This window comes from Macrosteles quadrilineatus, unplaced genomic scaffold, assembly GCF_028750875.1.
Source record: "Macrosteles quadrilineatus isolate MER2022 unplaced genomic scaffold, UCM_ALF_1.0 Scaffold_2__2_contigs__length_208266976, whole genome shotgun sequence".
Taxonomy (NCBI): Eukaryota; Metazoa; Arthropoda; class Insecta; order Hemiptera; family Cicadellidae; genus Macrosteles; species Macrosteles quadrilineatus.
In genome coordinates this window covers 6977272-6994781 of record NW_026542595.1, presented here as the reverse complement: position 1 = coordinate 6994781, position 17510 = coordinate 6977272, and the positions used below count along the sequence as shown (strand labels likewise).

General features: G+C 37.9%; 1 protein-coding gene across 1 annotated transcript in view; it reads left to right on the top strand.

Annotated features, from left to right (window-relative positions):
• Positions 1-12915, top strand: part of LOC128985747 (protein tiptop-like) — a 202139-nt gene extending 189224 nt beyond the window's left edge. The window contains exon 3 of the mRNA XM_054405584.1: positions 4610-12915. Within this exon, the coding sequence (XP_054261559.1) occupies positions 4610-7985 (3376 nt within the window). The 3' untranslated portion in view covers positions 7986-12915. The remainder of the gene's footprint in view (positions 1-4609) is intronic.
• Positions 12916-17510: the final 4595 nt, after the last annotated feature.

Here is a 17510-nt window from a genome sequence, read left to right as displayed (position 1 = left end):
AACATAAAGTCCAGTACTCGTAATAAACATAATATGTGTATTCTTCACTTTTTCAAAATTCGTTCACCTAGTGAGTTTATATTAAACTAGTCTTTTACGGAACAACAGTTCATCAGTGCGTTGTATTAGCATTACTGACCCTGTTTAAACAAATCTCAAACACTGAACTCTGCGCACATTCTCGTTGCCTTACAACTCACATTTGGCAAATAAGTGAACTACTAAAGCACAACCCGAGCGAAGAGCTGTATTTATGAGAGCCTGACGTCAGAAAACTCCGAGAAACAAATAGAGATACTAAAAACTGTCCGGAATCAGAATAAATTATAATTATGCGAACAAAAGAAACAAAATAAAACAATTTGTACATAGGAAGACGTTGCTGTGATTAATGTTCAGTTGGAGGCGGCGAGCGCGGGTGAAAAACAACGTCCTCTCTTTTGTCAACTTTAAGATGAAATACTTACGTAAGCCTTAATCTACTTTAGAGTAGAGCTTGTTAGCCAAATGTAACCTTTTACGGCTAAGAATATTGGTCCTTTCAACGAACATACATGAAGGCTACTTGAAATCAAAACAATAATGAAAACGTAAATGCTTTCCACTTTACGAGAATCATAATATCGTATCATATTCACACACTATTTTGCATGGGTATTTCTTTATCGATTTATTTTCAAAAGATAAAAAAATGAGAAGTTTTTTAGATGATTTTCTAATATAAGATTGTTCATATCCTCTTAAAAAAGAAATGCAATAAACCATCACAGTATATTCCACTTAGTGTATAGCAGATGTGTATGAAGCGATGAGAATGAGAAGGTCTCTGAGCCGTCGGTTACAGTACGTGTTTTCAGTATATACCACACAGTGTATATCAGATGTGTATGAAGGGATGAGAATGAGAAGGTCTCTGAGCCGTTGGTTACTGTACATGTTTTCAGTATATACCACACAGTATATAGCAGATGTGTATGAAGGGATGAGAATGAGAAGGTCTCTGAGCCGTTGGTTACAGTACATGTTTTCAGTATATACCACACAGTATATAGCAGATGTGTATGAAGGGACGAGAATGAGAAGGTCTCTGAGCCGTCGGTTACAGTACATGATTCCAGTATATACCACACAGTGTATAGCAGATGTGTATGAAGGGATGAGAATGAGAAGGTCTCTGAGCCGTTGGTTACAGTACGTGTTTTCAGTATATACCACACAGTGTATATCAGATGTGTATGAAGGGATGAGAATGAGAAGGTCTCTGAGCCGTTGGTTACAGTACATGTTTTCAGTATATACCACACAGTATATAGCAGATGTGTATGAAGGGACGAGAATGAGAAGGTCTCTGAGCCGTCGGTTACAGTACATGATTCCAGTATATACCACACAGTGTATAGCAGATGTGTTTGAAGGGATGAGAATGAGAAGGTCTCTGAGCCGTCGGTTACAGTACGTGTTTTCAGTATATACCACACAGTGTATATCAGATGTGTATGAAGGGATGAGAATGAGAAGGTCTCTGAGTCGTTGGTTACAGTACATGTTTTCAGTATATTCCACACAGTGTATAGCAGATATGTATGAAGGGATGAGAATGAGAACGTCTCTGTGCCGTTGGTTACAGTACATGTTTTCAGTATATACCACACAGTGTATATCAGATATGTATGAAGGGATGAGAATGAGAAGGTCTCTGAGCCGTTGGTTACAGTACATGTTTTCAGTATATTCCACACAGTGTATAGCAGATGTGTATGAAGGGATGAGAATGAGAACGTCTCTGTGCCGTTGGTTACAGTACATGTTTTCAGTATATTCCACACAGTGTATAGCAGATATGTATGAAGGGATGAGAATGAGAAGGTCTCTGAGCCGTTGGTTACAGTACATGTTTTCAGTATATTCCACACAGTGTATAGCAGATGTGTATGAAGGGATGAGAATGAGAAGGTCTCTGAGCCGTTGGTTACAGTACATGTTTTCAGTATATTCCACACAGTGTATAGCAGATGTGTATGAAGGGATGAGAATGAGAACGTCTCTGTGCCGTTGGTTACAGTACATGTTTTCAGTATATACCACACAGTGTATATCAGATGTGTATGAAGGGATGAGAATGAGAAGGTCTCTGAGCCGTTGGTTACAGTACGTGTTTTCAGTATATACCACACAGTGTATATCAGATGTGTATGAAGGGATGAGAATGAGAAGGTCTCTGAGCCGTTGGTTACTGTACGTGTTTTCAGTATATTCCACACAGTGTATATCAGATGTGTATGAAGGGATGAGAATGAGAAGGTCTCTGAGCCGTCGGTTACAGTACATGATTCCAGTATATACCACACAGTGTATAGCAGATGTGTTTGAAGGGATGAGAATGAGAAGGTCTCTGAGCCGTCGGTTACAGTAAGTGTTTTCAGTATATACCACACAGTGTATATCAGATGTGTATGAAGGGATGAGAATGAGAAGGTCTCTGAGCAGTTGGTTACAGTACATGTTTTCAGTATATTCCACACAGTGTATAGCAGATGTGTATGAAGGGATGAGAATGAGAAGGTCTCTGAGCCGTTGGTTACTGTACGTGTTTTCAGTATATTCCACACAGTGTATATCAGATGTGTATGAAGGGATGAGAATGAGAAGGTCTCTGAGCCGTTGGTTACTGTACGTGTTTTCAGTATATTGCACACAGTGTATATCAGATGTGTATGAAGGGATGAGAATGAGAAGGTCTCTGAGCCGTCGGTTACAGTACATTATTCCAGTATATACCACACAGTGTATAGCAGATGTGTTTGAAGGGATGAGAATGAGAAGGTCTCTGAGCCGTCGGTTACAGTAAGTGTTTTCAGTATATACCACACAGTGTATATCAGATGTGTATGAAGGGATGAGAATGAGAAGGTCTCTGAGCAGTTGGTTACAGTACATGTTTACAGTATATTCCACACAGTGTATAGCAGATGTGTATGAAGGGATGAGAATGAGAAGGTCTCTGAGCCGTTTGTTACTGTACGTGTTTTCAGTATATTCCACACAGTGTATATCAGATGTGTATGAAGGGATGAGAATGAGAAGGTCTCTGAGCCGTTGGTTACTGTACGTGTTTTCGGTATATTCCACACAGTGTATAGCAGATGGGTATGAAGGGATGAGAATGAGAAGGTCTCTGAGCCGTTGACGCCAGTTTATCACGAGAGAGTCGCCTCTCCCTCACAACTCCTCGCTGCTGTAATTAAGGAACCAGCCGTAAATTTCAATAACCCGCCCAACTCCGCTGTTTTGATGTATTCTGAACGGATTAAATTCTTTGCTCAGACGTTTTTGCGATGTTACTCGATACTTGATTCGAAGCTTAGAGTGATTAATGTTGTTGTTAATTAGGGAGCCGGTTATTTAGGAGAAATGTTCGTTAGTGTATTGATTAGACGTATTCGGAAGCCATGTAAATTGTTCCACAGAAAGAATGAACAAAGTGCATACTAATTATCTATTATTATTATGAGATTTTGCTATTGTACTCGTTTTATAAATGCAACATCGCCAATAATCGATCGTACAAATGGCTGGCCCATACATTGTCATAATAGTGTATACTTTTTTTTATTTTTACATTTTTTCAACGTTGGAAATACATTTTAACTGCAAGTTGTATACAAGGTTTTATAGTATAATTAGAAGGGGTGATAATTTGTTTTTAATAAAGGAAAAGGAACACCCTTAAATTTTCAAAGGAGGAAATGAAATATTTGATTATTGACATTATATAATATATAATGTAATATATAATAACAGAATTCTAAACAAAAATAGTGCAACCCGCAATTGCTGTAACAATTACGGTTCCAAAGTTATTGCAACCTTTGTGATTTACCCCTATAGAATATCTTAGTTACTCCCACCGCTTACCCATGAAAGGTTGTTTACAATCTTATGGGAGAAAGTATGTGTCAGTTTGATGATACCGTTTATTTGTATAGCCTATCCTTTAAATTATTGACAATTAAAATAACATAGATTCTAAATAATGTTTTATCAAATTTCTCGAGGTGTTGAGTTGTGTAGCATCATACCAACACATTGTGCTCGGATCGATCTAAGGTCGTTTGACGCTCGGCAGGGGGCGCAGCGCCCGTCTTGCAGCGATATTTAGCACCGGTGCGCACCCATTATCGTAAATCAACAGCGCAAACATTTTTCCAAAGCGGTTCGCGACAAAAAGCCTTGCATAAAAACGAGGATGAAGGGGGAGTTGTATTTGCAAAGGGGGGTTAGAAACCGCATTTTGTTTCGGCATCTTAAACGAATAAGTATCAAGGTAAAGGATCATCTTTCTGTGAAACTTGACAAGAAGGAATTACACGGTCAATGACGAAGAGCTCGACACCGCTCTTAGTATGAGAACGTGGAGGAGATCTCCGCTTCTGTCGAACAATTTATGGTCCCCGCTTAATGGCTGTTTGGCCGCCGCGATTAGTTCCCGTCATTGGACATCAGCGCTCAGTGACACGCTATTTATAACCGGGGAATGTCGTCAGATCGTAGTTCACTTTAATGTCACCGTAAATAATACCGCCTTTTTAATTAGACTCTCCTGTTTCAGGGATCAGACGAGCCCGTCAAGAGACTCGAGATGTTCGTCCATTCCGCCGAGGTGCCCGTCCCGGGACTCTGAGGGCTCCGACAGAGCACTACCCATGGCTCCAGTCAGTCCTGTGTCGCTCATCCCACCTGCCTTTCTACCCGTGATGGCGCCTCACAGGCTTGTCATGACATCACCGCAGGGCTCTGTGTCTCCTCTGGTGTCTTCATCGTCTTCACCCCCGATGTTGATCCCAGCTACTTCGTTGGTTTCTCCACGATCCCCGCCACCTCGATCGCCAAACGATACAGACGCTGCTGTATTAGATTTCAGCAAGAAACGGGGCTCTGATGAAGGTTCAGGTCTTGACTTAAGTAAAGCATCTCCGGTCCCTAATTCGGAATCGAGTCCTCTAGATCTATCAGTCTCAAGTAGAAAGAGAGGCCAAGACGATTCCTCCTGTGGTTCGCAATCTCCGAGCCCGCAACCGAGAAAAACGCCAAGAGTCAATACCGATTTCAAGACCGTTGTATCTCCGTGGACATCTCCAGTAGTTGCCTCTCACTTCCCATACTTTGCTGCTGCCGTGGCTGCAGCAAATAGTTTGTCGCCAAAACTTAACGCGAGCCTCAACAGTCATTCAAGTAGTGATAGCTCATTGTGGAACGGAAAGATGAAAGATAAGCCAGCATTTACCCCAAGTGATGCGACAAAAGCTTTAGAAAAGATGAGTGAACTCAGTAAGCTTGGAGGGGACGAATTCAGGTCAATGGGAAATAGCGCAAGTTCTGGAGGAAGGCACAGCGCGTGGCAGTCACATTGGCTCAACAAAGGAGCTGATCAGGCGAAAGATGTGTTGAAATGTGTGTGGTGCAAACAGAGCTTTCCGACTTTGGCAGCTATGACGACGCATATGAAGGAAGCGAAACACTGTGGAGTAAACGTTCCTGTCCCGAACATTCAGCCTCCTCCACCACCAATCCCCCCACCAACAACACCTACCTCATCTGTTCCTCCAGTTAGCTTGCCAAATCTTTCATCGTCAGGTAGTGGCAAACCCTCTCCAGCAGACCTCAATCTTCTAATTAAAGAGACGATGCCATTACCAAGAAAACTCGTTCGAGGACAGGACGTCTGGCTGGGTAAAGGGGCTGAGCAAACTAGGCAAATATTGAAATGTATGTGGTGCGGCCAAAGCTTCAGGTCATTGGCAGAGATGACAAGTCACATGCAGCAAACTCAGCATTATACCAACATTATCTCTCAAGAGCAAATTATTTCTTGGAAGTCGGCAGATGAAGGAAAATCTAGTGGGGGAAATGGCGGCAGTGGTGGAGGCGGGTCGTCTGGAAACGGTAGCAGTGGAACCGTAAGTTCAGCCGGAGGTGCAAGTGCAGCTAGCAGTCATGTAAGTGCAGTTCTCACATGCAAAGTTTGTGATCAAGCATTTAGTTCTTTGAAAGAGCTTAGTAATCACATGGTTAAAAACTCACATTACAAAGAGCATATTATGAGGTCCATTACAGAAAGCGGTGGACGAAGAAGGCAAACTCGAGAAAAAAGGAAAAAGTCCCTTCCTGTCAGAAAACTCTTAGAGCTAGAAAGAGCTCAAAATGAGTTAAAAAATGGCGAAGGAGGAATGATGATGATGGGTGGGAAAATCGGCCGTGAAATGCATTCGGCTGGGCGTATAACCTGCGAAAAATGTGGCGAGAAGATCGATATGGCTGTGTTTGTTGATCACATCAGAATGTGTATAGGAGGAGGACATATCAGTAGTGATCAGAGAAATCTCCTCAAGTCGGCATTATTATCCAGTAACATGATGCCTAGTGAACAACACGCCAGTGTCACACAAGCTCTTAGAGAAAGCAGAAAAATCAAAAAAGAAGATGCACAACTATCCCCGTCGGCCACTGATCTTTCAGTTCCCCCCACCAGTCCTGACAAAGATTCTGCTAAGCAAGATGGTAAAACATCTTCTCCTTCTGTTCTTAATGCAATAGAAAAGTTAATAGAAAAAAGTTTTGACTCAAGAGCAAGGCATGGAGCGTCTGGCTACGCTGGTCCTGGTGGTATGGGTCAAGGGGTTATCGGTTCCAGCATTCTAAAGAGGTTAGGTATTGACGAGAGTGTCGATTACACCAAACCTCTTGTCGATCCTCAAACAATGAATCTTCTTAGAAACTATCCTCACCATTCTCACGGCCATTTTGGTAGAAGAGAACGAAGCGGGAGTGAGTCCAGTTCAATGTCAGAACGTGGTCGCACCGAAGCTTCTACGCCCGATAGGAAGTTTGACCAAACGGACAGATTAATGAGTTCTACGCCGCGGACAACACCTGAAAAGAGGATACAAACTCCACCATCAGCAAAAAACTTGACCCACGATGATTCCACCGAAGAAGACGTCCGCATTAAGAAAGAAATTGAAGATGATGAGGTGCCCTTAGAGAGTAACATGAGACACGGTATAGTCGTAAAGAAAGAAGATCTGGAAAATGGAGACGATGAAGATGAAAGGAGGAGTTATCACAGTGACGGACTTAATTTACAACGAAGTGTAAAGGAGGAACCAATGCCATCACCAAGGTTAACTCATGACGAACCCGAAGAAGACCGCCGGAGTCACAACAGCATGGTTAGTCCTGGACTTAGTCCTAGGCAACCTACCCCGATAAGACCATCGTCCAGTGAACCAGTCCCAAACAGTCCTTGCAGAAACAGTACCAGTAGTCCAGCAAGTAGTGACAGATCAGGAACCCCTCGGAGCACTATAGAGAAGAAGACCACCGGAAGCTTGGGGGCGTTATCTTCAATGTTTGATAATCTCTCTGGAGGAGCTTCAGGAGGAGGTGCGTCCTCTGAACCTACCGTCTCCAGTGGGAAAGGAACTAGCCACCCTTTAGCTGCTCTGCAGAAACTCTGTGATAAGACTGAAACACACCATCATTCGAGTAGCTCGGGTAGGCCATCTTCCTCGAATCAGGGACCTTTATCAATGGGTGCCGGATCTTCACAGACGCCACAGTCAGCGACTACTCCAGGAGCTATATTAGCTTTCAGCTGGGCCTGCAACGACGCCGTAGTTACCGCAGACTCCATCATGAAGTGCGCTTTCTGTGACACGCCCTTCATATCCAAAGGAGCGTACAGACATCATCTCAGCAAGATGCATTTTGTCAAAGACGGTGTCATTCCTGACCCGGTGGCTCTAAAAGCTCAAGCGGGCGTCAGTGGCGCCTCCCCCGGTCCTCATGGTGGTAAGTCCAACAACGCGGCCTCGACATCCTCAGGGAAAAGTCCCACTCAGCAAAACAGCTTCGAGGAGAGCCCGCACTCAAAGTTCCTCAAGTACACTGAACTCGCCAAGCAACTGTCAAGTAAATATGTATAGCCCGAGAAGTAATCGTGAGTGTAAATGTGTACATTAGAAAGTGTCATTCCTGTACAGATCGCGTTGTGATGATACCATATCTGGCCCCCGGGCCGTAGTTTAGGGACGTTGTGATCTCCCGGTCAGTTCGATCTGGTCAACTGTATACCTGGCCTTCGGCCCACAACTATGTATACTCTATCTTCTAAGAGATACGTGATATTTATCAATAATCTCGTTGTAATCTTTATTTATTATTGTACTGTTATTTAAAGGATTCTCCACGACTCCTAGGAGGTGTTGTTTCTTAAGTGTTTCAAGAAATTTCGTGTTGTAAACTATTTTCAGTAATACGCTTTATTTTAAAATATAGTTGTTAAAACGACGCCCCCGACTTAGCTCTTAAGTCCTGAAAGTAAACTCTACCGTATACGTACACTCGTGTTTGTTAACAGTTTTGCTAATATTAGAGTTTTTCGTATAGCGAAGTAATTTTTATCGAACCTCTTAGCCTAGCTGTACTGTAAGTAATATAGAAGATCGCGGTTTCCTTGTAACGTTACTATACGTATTATCGAATTATCTTCTACTCTTCCGGTATAATTGGGTGTTTGTAAATTATGTATACAAACATAATAGTCATTATTTTCTACTGTTATCATGTACAATGTGTATACGCTGCTGATTTTCAGTCACTTTTTGCATCGGGCTCAGTCTTAGGCTAGTTCTCGTGTATACCGACCCTCAGTATCGAGTGTACAATAATATAGAGTCTAAGTAGTCTATATGTTTTAAACCTGTGCTCGGGGACACGTTAAAATGCCCAATTCCTTACTTTGTGTGAGTTATATACCATTATAATTTCGTAAGTTGTTTTCCAAATTACAAAGATATACGTTTTTATTTACTATAGATTTATTTATTTAGTTTTACACGGCTCTACACCGATATTCTAAATAACACCTTAACTTCAAATGTATACGAAACCTGTAGCAGTCCCCTCCGTCCATTTTAAAATGCCCATGTAATGAAAAATATATCTGGAAGGAAACTGATAGATTTTGTCGATGAATTACTAGCAGAGATGATTTAATGTTTTAGTGGTGCTTTATTTATAATTATGTACACAAAATTAAGTAGAACATGAATATTTCAATAACCATGCAATTCCAAGTCGCTCAGTTCTGCTGGGTCTAAAACGTTAGGGTTGAATCCTTGAACCTCGGTAGTATTTACTAGCGGTTTCGGTTTTGAAGCGATCTGAGTGTTATATGTTGGTGTCCGTAGATGGAAAGTTCGCTGCAGGCTCGCGAGACAGTCACAGTCGTGTCACAGCCCACACACAACAACACAACCGGTTCTCTAATGATCAGCCTGTGCCTCTTATCCCGTGATTTACAGTAGACGAGAGAGTCCCTCCTCCCGACCAATAAGACAATCATTTTATCAAAGTCAACTGGAATGTACAGTCGCGTCGACGCCATGACACCGACCGGGCTTCACATCCTGGTCATGGAGGTACGTCGATGCCAGATTGATCACTTCAATGTGGCCGTACAGAATGCGATACCTAACCTAGACATTACTTTTATATAATCGTCAGTATTCCGAAGAACCTTATCAGAAATAATCTTTCACTCAGCAATAGGAAATCTCATCTAGATTTACCGTACATTTCAATATATTATCTTAAATTCAAAATGAAATTACATTTTTTTGCAAATGAAGATTGGAAATACTCAGTCCAACTAAATTTGTGTTTAAATATTGGGAAACTCAGAATGAACATCTAAATGAATTAATAAATAGTAAGACAGTGAAGCAAGCGACGTGGCAACAATGCAGGCAGCTGGCAGCCGTTTATTAATTAGAGACGCCTTTGATGCGTCGTCGAAGGCATAAATAAGAGAGACATGTCAAATGTTTGTCCTTCACCGAGACGCGCTTGTCTCTTGTAAATCATTATTATGGCCGGGATATCCAATAAATCTCCACCATCTTGTCTTCTCTATTTCAAGATGTCTCCCGCCTCGCTGTGTCACTGTCTGACTCGTCTCTACGCCTTGCTTGGTCCTGAGAAAAAATTGTAAACTCAGTTGCATCAATTGATTATCTTGTTTCAAAAACGTTACCTTAACCGACTTTGGCAAAGAATACGGGTATGCAAATTCCCTGTGTTTTACTATTCTTTTTGACGGTTTTTGACATGGCAAAAAAGTGTTCTTAAACTATACCTAAAGTCAATTAAAAAAGTATATTATGTTTGCATTTCTTAAAACGTAAATCTGACAAAGAAATTAAGTTTCCACAACATTGCACTTTAAAACGTTTTGAAAAAATTAAATTTAATATAAATAATCAGTCTTTTGCTGACTCAATGCTCAGTTTTTCCGCCAACAACGATTTAAACTTATTAGTTTTTTATGCTTTTCCTACTACAGTTTGATAAATGCAGGTTAATAGTTGGCAATATGCCTACTAGAGAGGCGGTAAAAGTCTACCTTATTCAAACGGTCCAATTGTACTATATTCTTTTTCAATTAATAACTAAGATTAAAAAGCTGAGAATTATTTTGAAAAGGTAGGTTCCAATTGGGACAGTATATTTCTGTTTGATGTAATACGGTTAACTACTTAAAATGTATTCATTATTATGAGACCAGTTTTCAAATTGAACAGTACCAATAAAACATAGATGGCTCCAAGAGACTACCTTGTGGCATCCCTTAGTGACGGCAGACAAGACGATGGCGATGGCTGGTAACCCATTTGGCTGGAGCCCCATAAAACATGCCAGGATGTGTTGTCTATGGTAGGCCAGACTTAGTCCCGAATAAATCCGTCAATATGACAATAAAGTAGTGAGGTTGTGTTCTATATCCGTTGCTCTCCCGGGCCTCTTGATGGATGGATAGACAGCTGTCGCCGCCACACGCTATTCTCATCTTCTCCCCCCACCCCTAGCACGACTAACACTAACTAACTACCGCGTTATGTGTCGTCGGACGTGATCATATTTCGTCAGAATGGACACGATTTAAAACGCACTCAGATCCGCTCGAGCAGATGTTCCTTTTAGCTTCCATAACTTAGAGTCGTTAGAGGCGATTCTGGGTTTAGTTTTAGTTATGGGACGAGGGGTAACGCTGCGTGTTGATTGAACACGAAGTAAATCGCAATCTAGTTCTACAGTAAACTCCGAGACTTGCATATCAAAACTGTGGTAAAACGAGGTTCATGGATCATTACTTTGCAATATTTTATATTTTAAAGAGACTTATGGTTTTTATATTTTATTGTAGTTTTTCTCTATAATTAATAACCAGGAAATATATTAGTTTGCCAATATGTCGTCAACGTGGCAACATTTTTTAACACTGCGTATATTAGTACTGTAATTGACTGGAACTAGACTTGAATTTAACCCAAGACGAAAATTTTCATGCAATCGACACATTCATACTGAGACAAGAATGTGCATTTAGACTATCCAAACTTGTCTTGCCTTTCTACTTGTTGTAGTAATATTGTTGTTACAACAGATCTCATTTAGTAAAAAATCAAATGTATTCATTATTTAGAGAAATTAAGCTGAATTCTTGGCACAAATATTTTGTATTTTACAAGGATTTAGTTAGGATTAGATTTGTGAAATTTACAATATCAAATAACGCTAAAGCTATGAGTTATGTTTCATTACACATACTTTAGTAATAAACAAATATACAGAATGCGATAATTTTAATGCATATTTCTTTCTCAAGTGTAATATTGTACACAGAATTGAATGGTTTTCATACTTTCTTCTTGTAATTCTGAGCTTTAATTGTATTCAGACACTGTTACCCTTATTTAACGTTAATGATAAAATTTAACCCATAGACATTTTAGAGGAGTTCATAAAATAGTTAAGTGATCCAGTTAGACTCTGTAGATACGATTTTGATAACGATGTAAGCTTTAAGATAACATTAATTTCTTAATGTTTTAGTATCTAGAGTAAACAGCTGATGATTATAATTACTCTTGCAATAAGTATGTATAAATAGTTTATTTATTATATGTGATATATAGTTAAAACATATAGACTACATCGTGTACAAAATATATTTATTGTTAATTTAAACTTCGTTGTGTTCTAGTACAAGTTATAATAATAACATTGGAGATTTTGCTGTGTAATTTTTGTGGGACATTTTGTGTAGTAGCTGTTATTCAAGTTCTGATCGTTCCTTTTCATTTGATGTTATTGCCAATATTCATATTTTCGTGTATTGCTCACTCTTTTTGTGTTTTCTAATGTTATTATTGTAGGTTGTACCCGAGTGGGCAAGAAGTACATTTCAGCTTATTTTTGATTTTTGTTCCATGTTATCAAGATTGTTTGTTATATTGTTCTATTTACCTCCTAACGTTCAAATCGCAGTGGAAGGTTTTACACAACCGGATGCCACAACTCTACTGTATATCCATTTCTCTTGCCCACTCGTTCATATAAGACTTATTCGCTCTTTTGACCAAATGCAAGTATACGATTGAAGCTGGTGAAGTGTTTTCCTTCTCTCAGTGATCAAATTTGATATTTTTTGCTCCAAATGTAAATGTAGGATTTTTTATTACGACAGAGTGCATGTGTTCATACCTCTAACGCGGTCCGGTGCTGGGCGCTCGAGGTGACCGGTGACCACTGTACACCGCGAGCGCCACTGTACCTGACCGCTCCAAACAAGATTGTATAGCGGCTGTATATTGGGATGTGTACAGATAGACTGGCGTGTAACAGCTGATTGGCCCATCGTCCTATCGTCATTATGACGTCAGGGTGTTGGGCCGGTCAGCTGGACCTCAGAAATGTTCTTATGAACGCCCTCAATGCTGTTGATGTTTCTTTTATTCTAATTATACTATTGATAGACAATTATTGATTTCAATAAAATAAGTCTTGCTGCAATTATGTTGGTTTTATTTTGTAACCTCTCTATAATGGTTTTGTCCGAATACGTTTTAGACGTACGAATGAAAAGGAAAGTTGTTTTATAATAACAATATACTATGTGTACCAATTATATACTAATTTCCATTGAAAAAACAAAACAATTAGTGGTTTTACCATCAGCTCTCCTAAATAAACCATTTCATATTTTCCTTTATTTAAGGGGGCGTAAATTGGGCCGTGCTTTGAGTAACACTTCTTTTCTATTGATAATGATTGTAATTATATTGTCCAGTTTATCCGTTTAATAATTTATAGCTATTTAAACTAATTAAATTAGTAGGCCTATATCAAGACAATCATGACGCAGGAAAAAATTAAAACAAACAAATCATCTTAAGGGAAAAGATTCACTTATGCCTAATCGTGCTATGACAACAGAAAATAATCTTAGGTGGTTTGAGGCGCAAATGCCCCCACTGCACTACTGTGCTACCCAATAAAAGAAATACCCGAATGTTACAAAAATGCCACATTACTTAGTAGGAATTGAACTAAAGGAAGTTGGTGTTTCATTGTTAACACACAAAGAGAGTGTTGTTTGATAAAAATAGTCACAGCAGCGATAATTAAAGTCAAACATTTTATACGAGAGCAATTAATTATGGATGACTTAGTATTTGGTAAAATCATTTAGAATATATGTTAAAATATATTTCTTTAGATAGTCTGTGTTTGACTAAAAGAAAGCCGTGACGTAACTTAAAAAATGTTGATGTATTGGTTTAAATTATTAATTTAGATTACTCGGGTGGTAGATTTCAATGAAGGCAGATTGTTTGAAAACTTAAAACCTAATATAGCATTTGAAAACTGATACATGTCACCAAGTGTGGAAAGCAAAAGAATGCCTATTATACAAAATGAATGGTTGAGTAGCCGACTTTCTGCTTTCAAATAAATCAAAAAGAGCGCGAGTTAACAATGAATGCGATCGATCCTGGTCCCAGTGTCTTTATCATTGAACCATCAATGGTAAATGTCTATTGTTATATTTCTATATATACTTTATGTTCAAGTTAATTGAACAACTTTATTTTGTAAATTTGTAATTAAATATTTGGCCGAATTTTTATAACACCCTATTGGTCCACATTTCTTGCCAAATTATGAAATAATTAATTATTTTTATTAATTATCCAAATAAAATCATTGCCTTAAAAAAAACATTCTGATATACCATTTAAATAGTAAAATGTGTATATATAGAATGCTTGGTGACTTACCAGTTAATGGATATCTCAGTTAATTAATATAAAAAAAACCATCAAGTTGGTTTACACGTTTGAAAAATGAAGATGTACACACATTACTGAAGTTATTAAACAACAGAAACAAATACAGTTTCATCAATGTATAAAATATATAAATCGATTTCTTTAAAATCATAAGTCTGTAATGTTTGATGTAATATGGTATATCATTGATTTGTATCCCATCCCTTATATCAATAGTGGATAGAGGTTTCTGTACCCACATTCACTCACACACACACACGCACGCTCAGAGCGTCAACTATAAATTAGCACAGTTTCCGCACGCTTCCATTTGACGTCCGATATCATATTTTACCGTAATTTAGTATCGGAACGTCGGTAGATACGGTCTTGTGCGGCGGTGATACTCAGAGTGATTTGTATGCTTGCAAGTACCCTGGTCGGCACATCAAACGAGCTGGCTGAGCTGTTCTTATAATTCCTACACAGTGCTTCAAATCAGTCAATCAGTTCTATACAAAATGGCTGTCAAGATAGTATTGATAGATTAATTTAAATGCAACCTATTACTGTAAACTTAAGATTTAAAACTTTTTTACATTATTGTTTTAATTAGTTCTTCAGATACGCTGTTTATGGTGGTTTTTTAAGTAAACATCTTCAATTTACAATTATCAGCGTAAATATAAATTTTTGTACCAAATAGTTTTGAAATATAATCGTTGGAGTCATTTCTGTGTGCACATCTGTAAAGACGTAAAGATACTCATAATTATTAGAGACCACACCAGATAAAATATTTCCATTGGGTATCTCCAACTTATTTTTCATTTATTTGACTTTTTTATTTTTAAATCATACCATACTTATTGTCTGAATCTAAATCACTGTTTACAAATTGTATAGTTATATTTTATCTAAAACTATGTCCCACGTACTGAATTTACATACAAATGGATGCTCAGAAGCTTTATCAGGACGTTTATTTAACTTTACACATATACACACTTAGAAAATAAGCAAATGTGTTGTGAACTAATAACATAATCAACTACACGTCATTTTGATTTATATGTAGGATTTCATTTTACTTGTTTGCAAAGGACCGAACTTTTAAAAAAAACTTGTTCAGGCTCGTTTTGGTTCGAAAATAGTTTTAATTGGTTTTACGATTCGATGTTTCCATTAAATATTACACCAATGAATATAGAATATTTCAAAATAAAATTAAAATCTGTTATTTACAAGAACTTTATAGCTTTTTAATTTGTATTAATAAAATTGCTTGAAGAAAGAGTACCCTAGTGTTATTGGTTTCTGACAAAACATTTGTTGTTACCTTAACAGCGTCTTTAAAAAATGCTGAGAAATATTTCACAGAGTTACTTTCCAAAATTACCTCGATAATTACTCTTATATAATGGTGGTAAAAACTGTGACCAAAATAGCAATTTTGGACAAACAAGATGTAAAAATATGCAAAAACCAAACAATTATCGTCACAAATGTCTCTGATACTAAGTCAAGTTAAAGCAAAATAGTCTTTAATAAACCAACCACACTTACAATCAGCTAAATACTGTTAACGAAGATTCTACTTGACTGACGTCACATAATTACACCTGTCGCCACGTGACCTCTGGGAGTTGAGCTGATATCTCTTATCACCTGTTATCAGTGACAGGTCTCGCCGCTCCTGATTGGCTGACCTGGAGCGTGTCCCTAGGGATGCGTCCACGTCCAGGCAACTTGAGGAGGATATACTGTCATCTGGTGGAGATACTGGATAGATGATGTACCAATGGTAATGGAACGATGTATCAAATTATTTTAATAAACTTATTAAATCAATTTTAAGAAATAAATTTACACTTAGTAGTGTAAAATTAAAATAGGGTAGTCTTTGCATAAGTTAAACATTTGCATACGTTTTAAAGTTCAGGTGAAAAGGTTAAGTTTAATAAAAGTTTTTCTGTGCACGACAGATCTGTAGTACTTTCTCTGGATGTATCTTCCCTGAATGAATCAGGATGACCTTATGGATATTCTAATACATTTCAAAAGTATTCATAATGGTTTCTCTATTGTAACTGGATACCCAAACGACATTTTGTAGAACACAAGTCACACACACGTACATGTTCATAAACTGATAAAACTTGCCGCCTTTTTTTCTATACTCTACCTTTGTACAAACATAGAGCGTGATTAATATGAAGTATTTAGACCAACGCCTTTAACGTGATTTAAAATAATAAGTTCAGTATTACAATAATTTTATATTTAAGGGATACCGTATTGAATAATTCCATTTCGTTAATAATTTTTAATGAAGTATATATATTTATTGACGCTCAGTTAATATTACTGTAATTAGTACATGACACAGTCATAACATTAATAATTGTAAATTCCAGTACATAATAAATGCCTTTTAATCTAAGTTTTTGACACAATTGAGCTAAATAGTTACAAGCAATTACACAATGATTACTTGACCATACAAGGAGAGATCTGCATATAAAACAGAGTTGACAATAGTCACTCAAGATGAGGAAGGGCAGTCCATGGACCTGCGTCAAGCACTATCAGAGCACTAGCAGCTAGGAGTCATATCCGTGTGGCACTAGGCAACCAGCGGCATATGGCTGTAACGTAAAATAACTGTAATGTTAAATAAAAATTGTCACCGAATGGGACGATTTGACGAAATAGTTCAGAGAAAAATAAATTCTATAGTTAGTTATACCATAGATTAAAGGAGTGTCTACTCTTTTAATCTATGGTTATACACACTACCAAATAAATGAAAACGTAGAAATCTTCTTATCCAATAAAGATTTACCTAGGTAATTCAAAGTTCATTGAAATAACGTATTACTATTATTTCACTTACCGCAAAGTATATGTTTTGGGAGTAATGTGGGTGCACTTGATTTAACAAAATTAATCTGATAGATAAGACTGTCTGGCCTACTTGAAATCTTATGAGAAAATTATACAAGTAGGCCTACTGTATTATTATATTCAAATTAAGAAAAGATTATCAAAATTTAATACAGGTATCATTGTCTCCAGGTTATTGGAAGTCGTTTATATGAAAGTAACATTAATCTAAGATTGACAATATAAGAGTAACCAAGACACTGTATTTATATAATCAGCCTTGATTCGAGACAAAAAAACCAGAGTACTAATGGATTAGACAAACGTCAACACCTGCGTCCATGTATTATGTCTGAAATTTTTATTTCATTCAGAAAAGCTAACTTTTTAACCAATATAGTCGATTTAAAAGTAACTGTTCTTTATAAAAATAGGGGTTTAAACTCATAT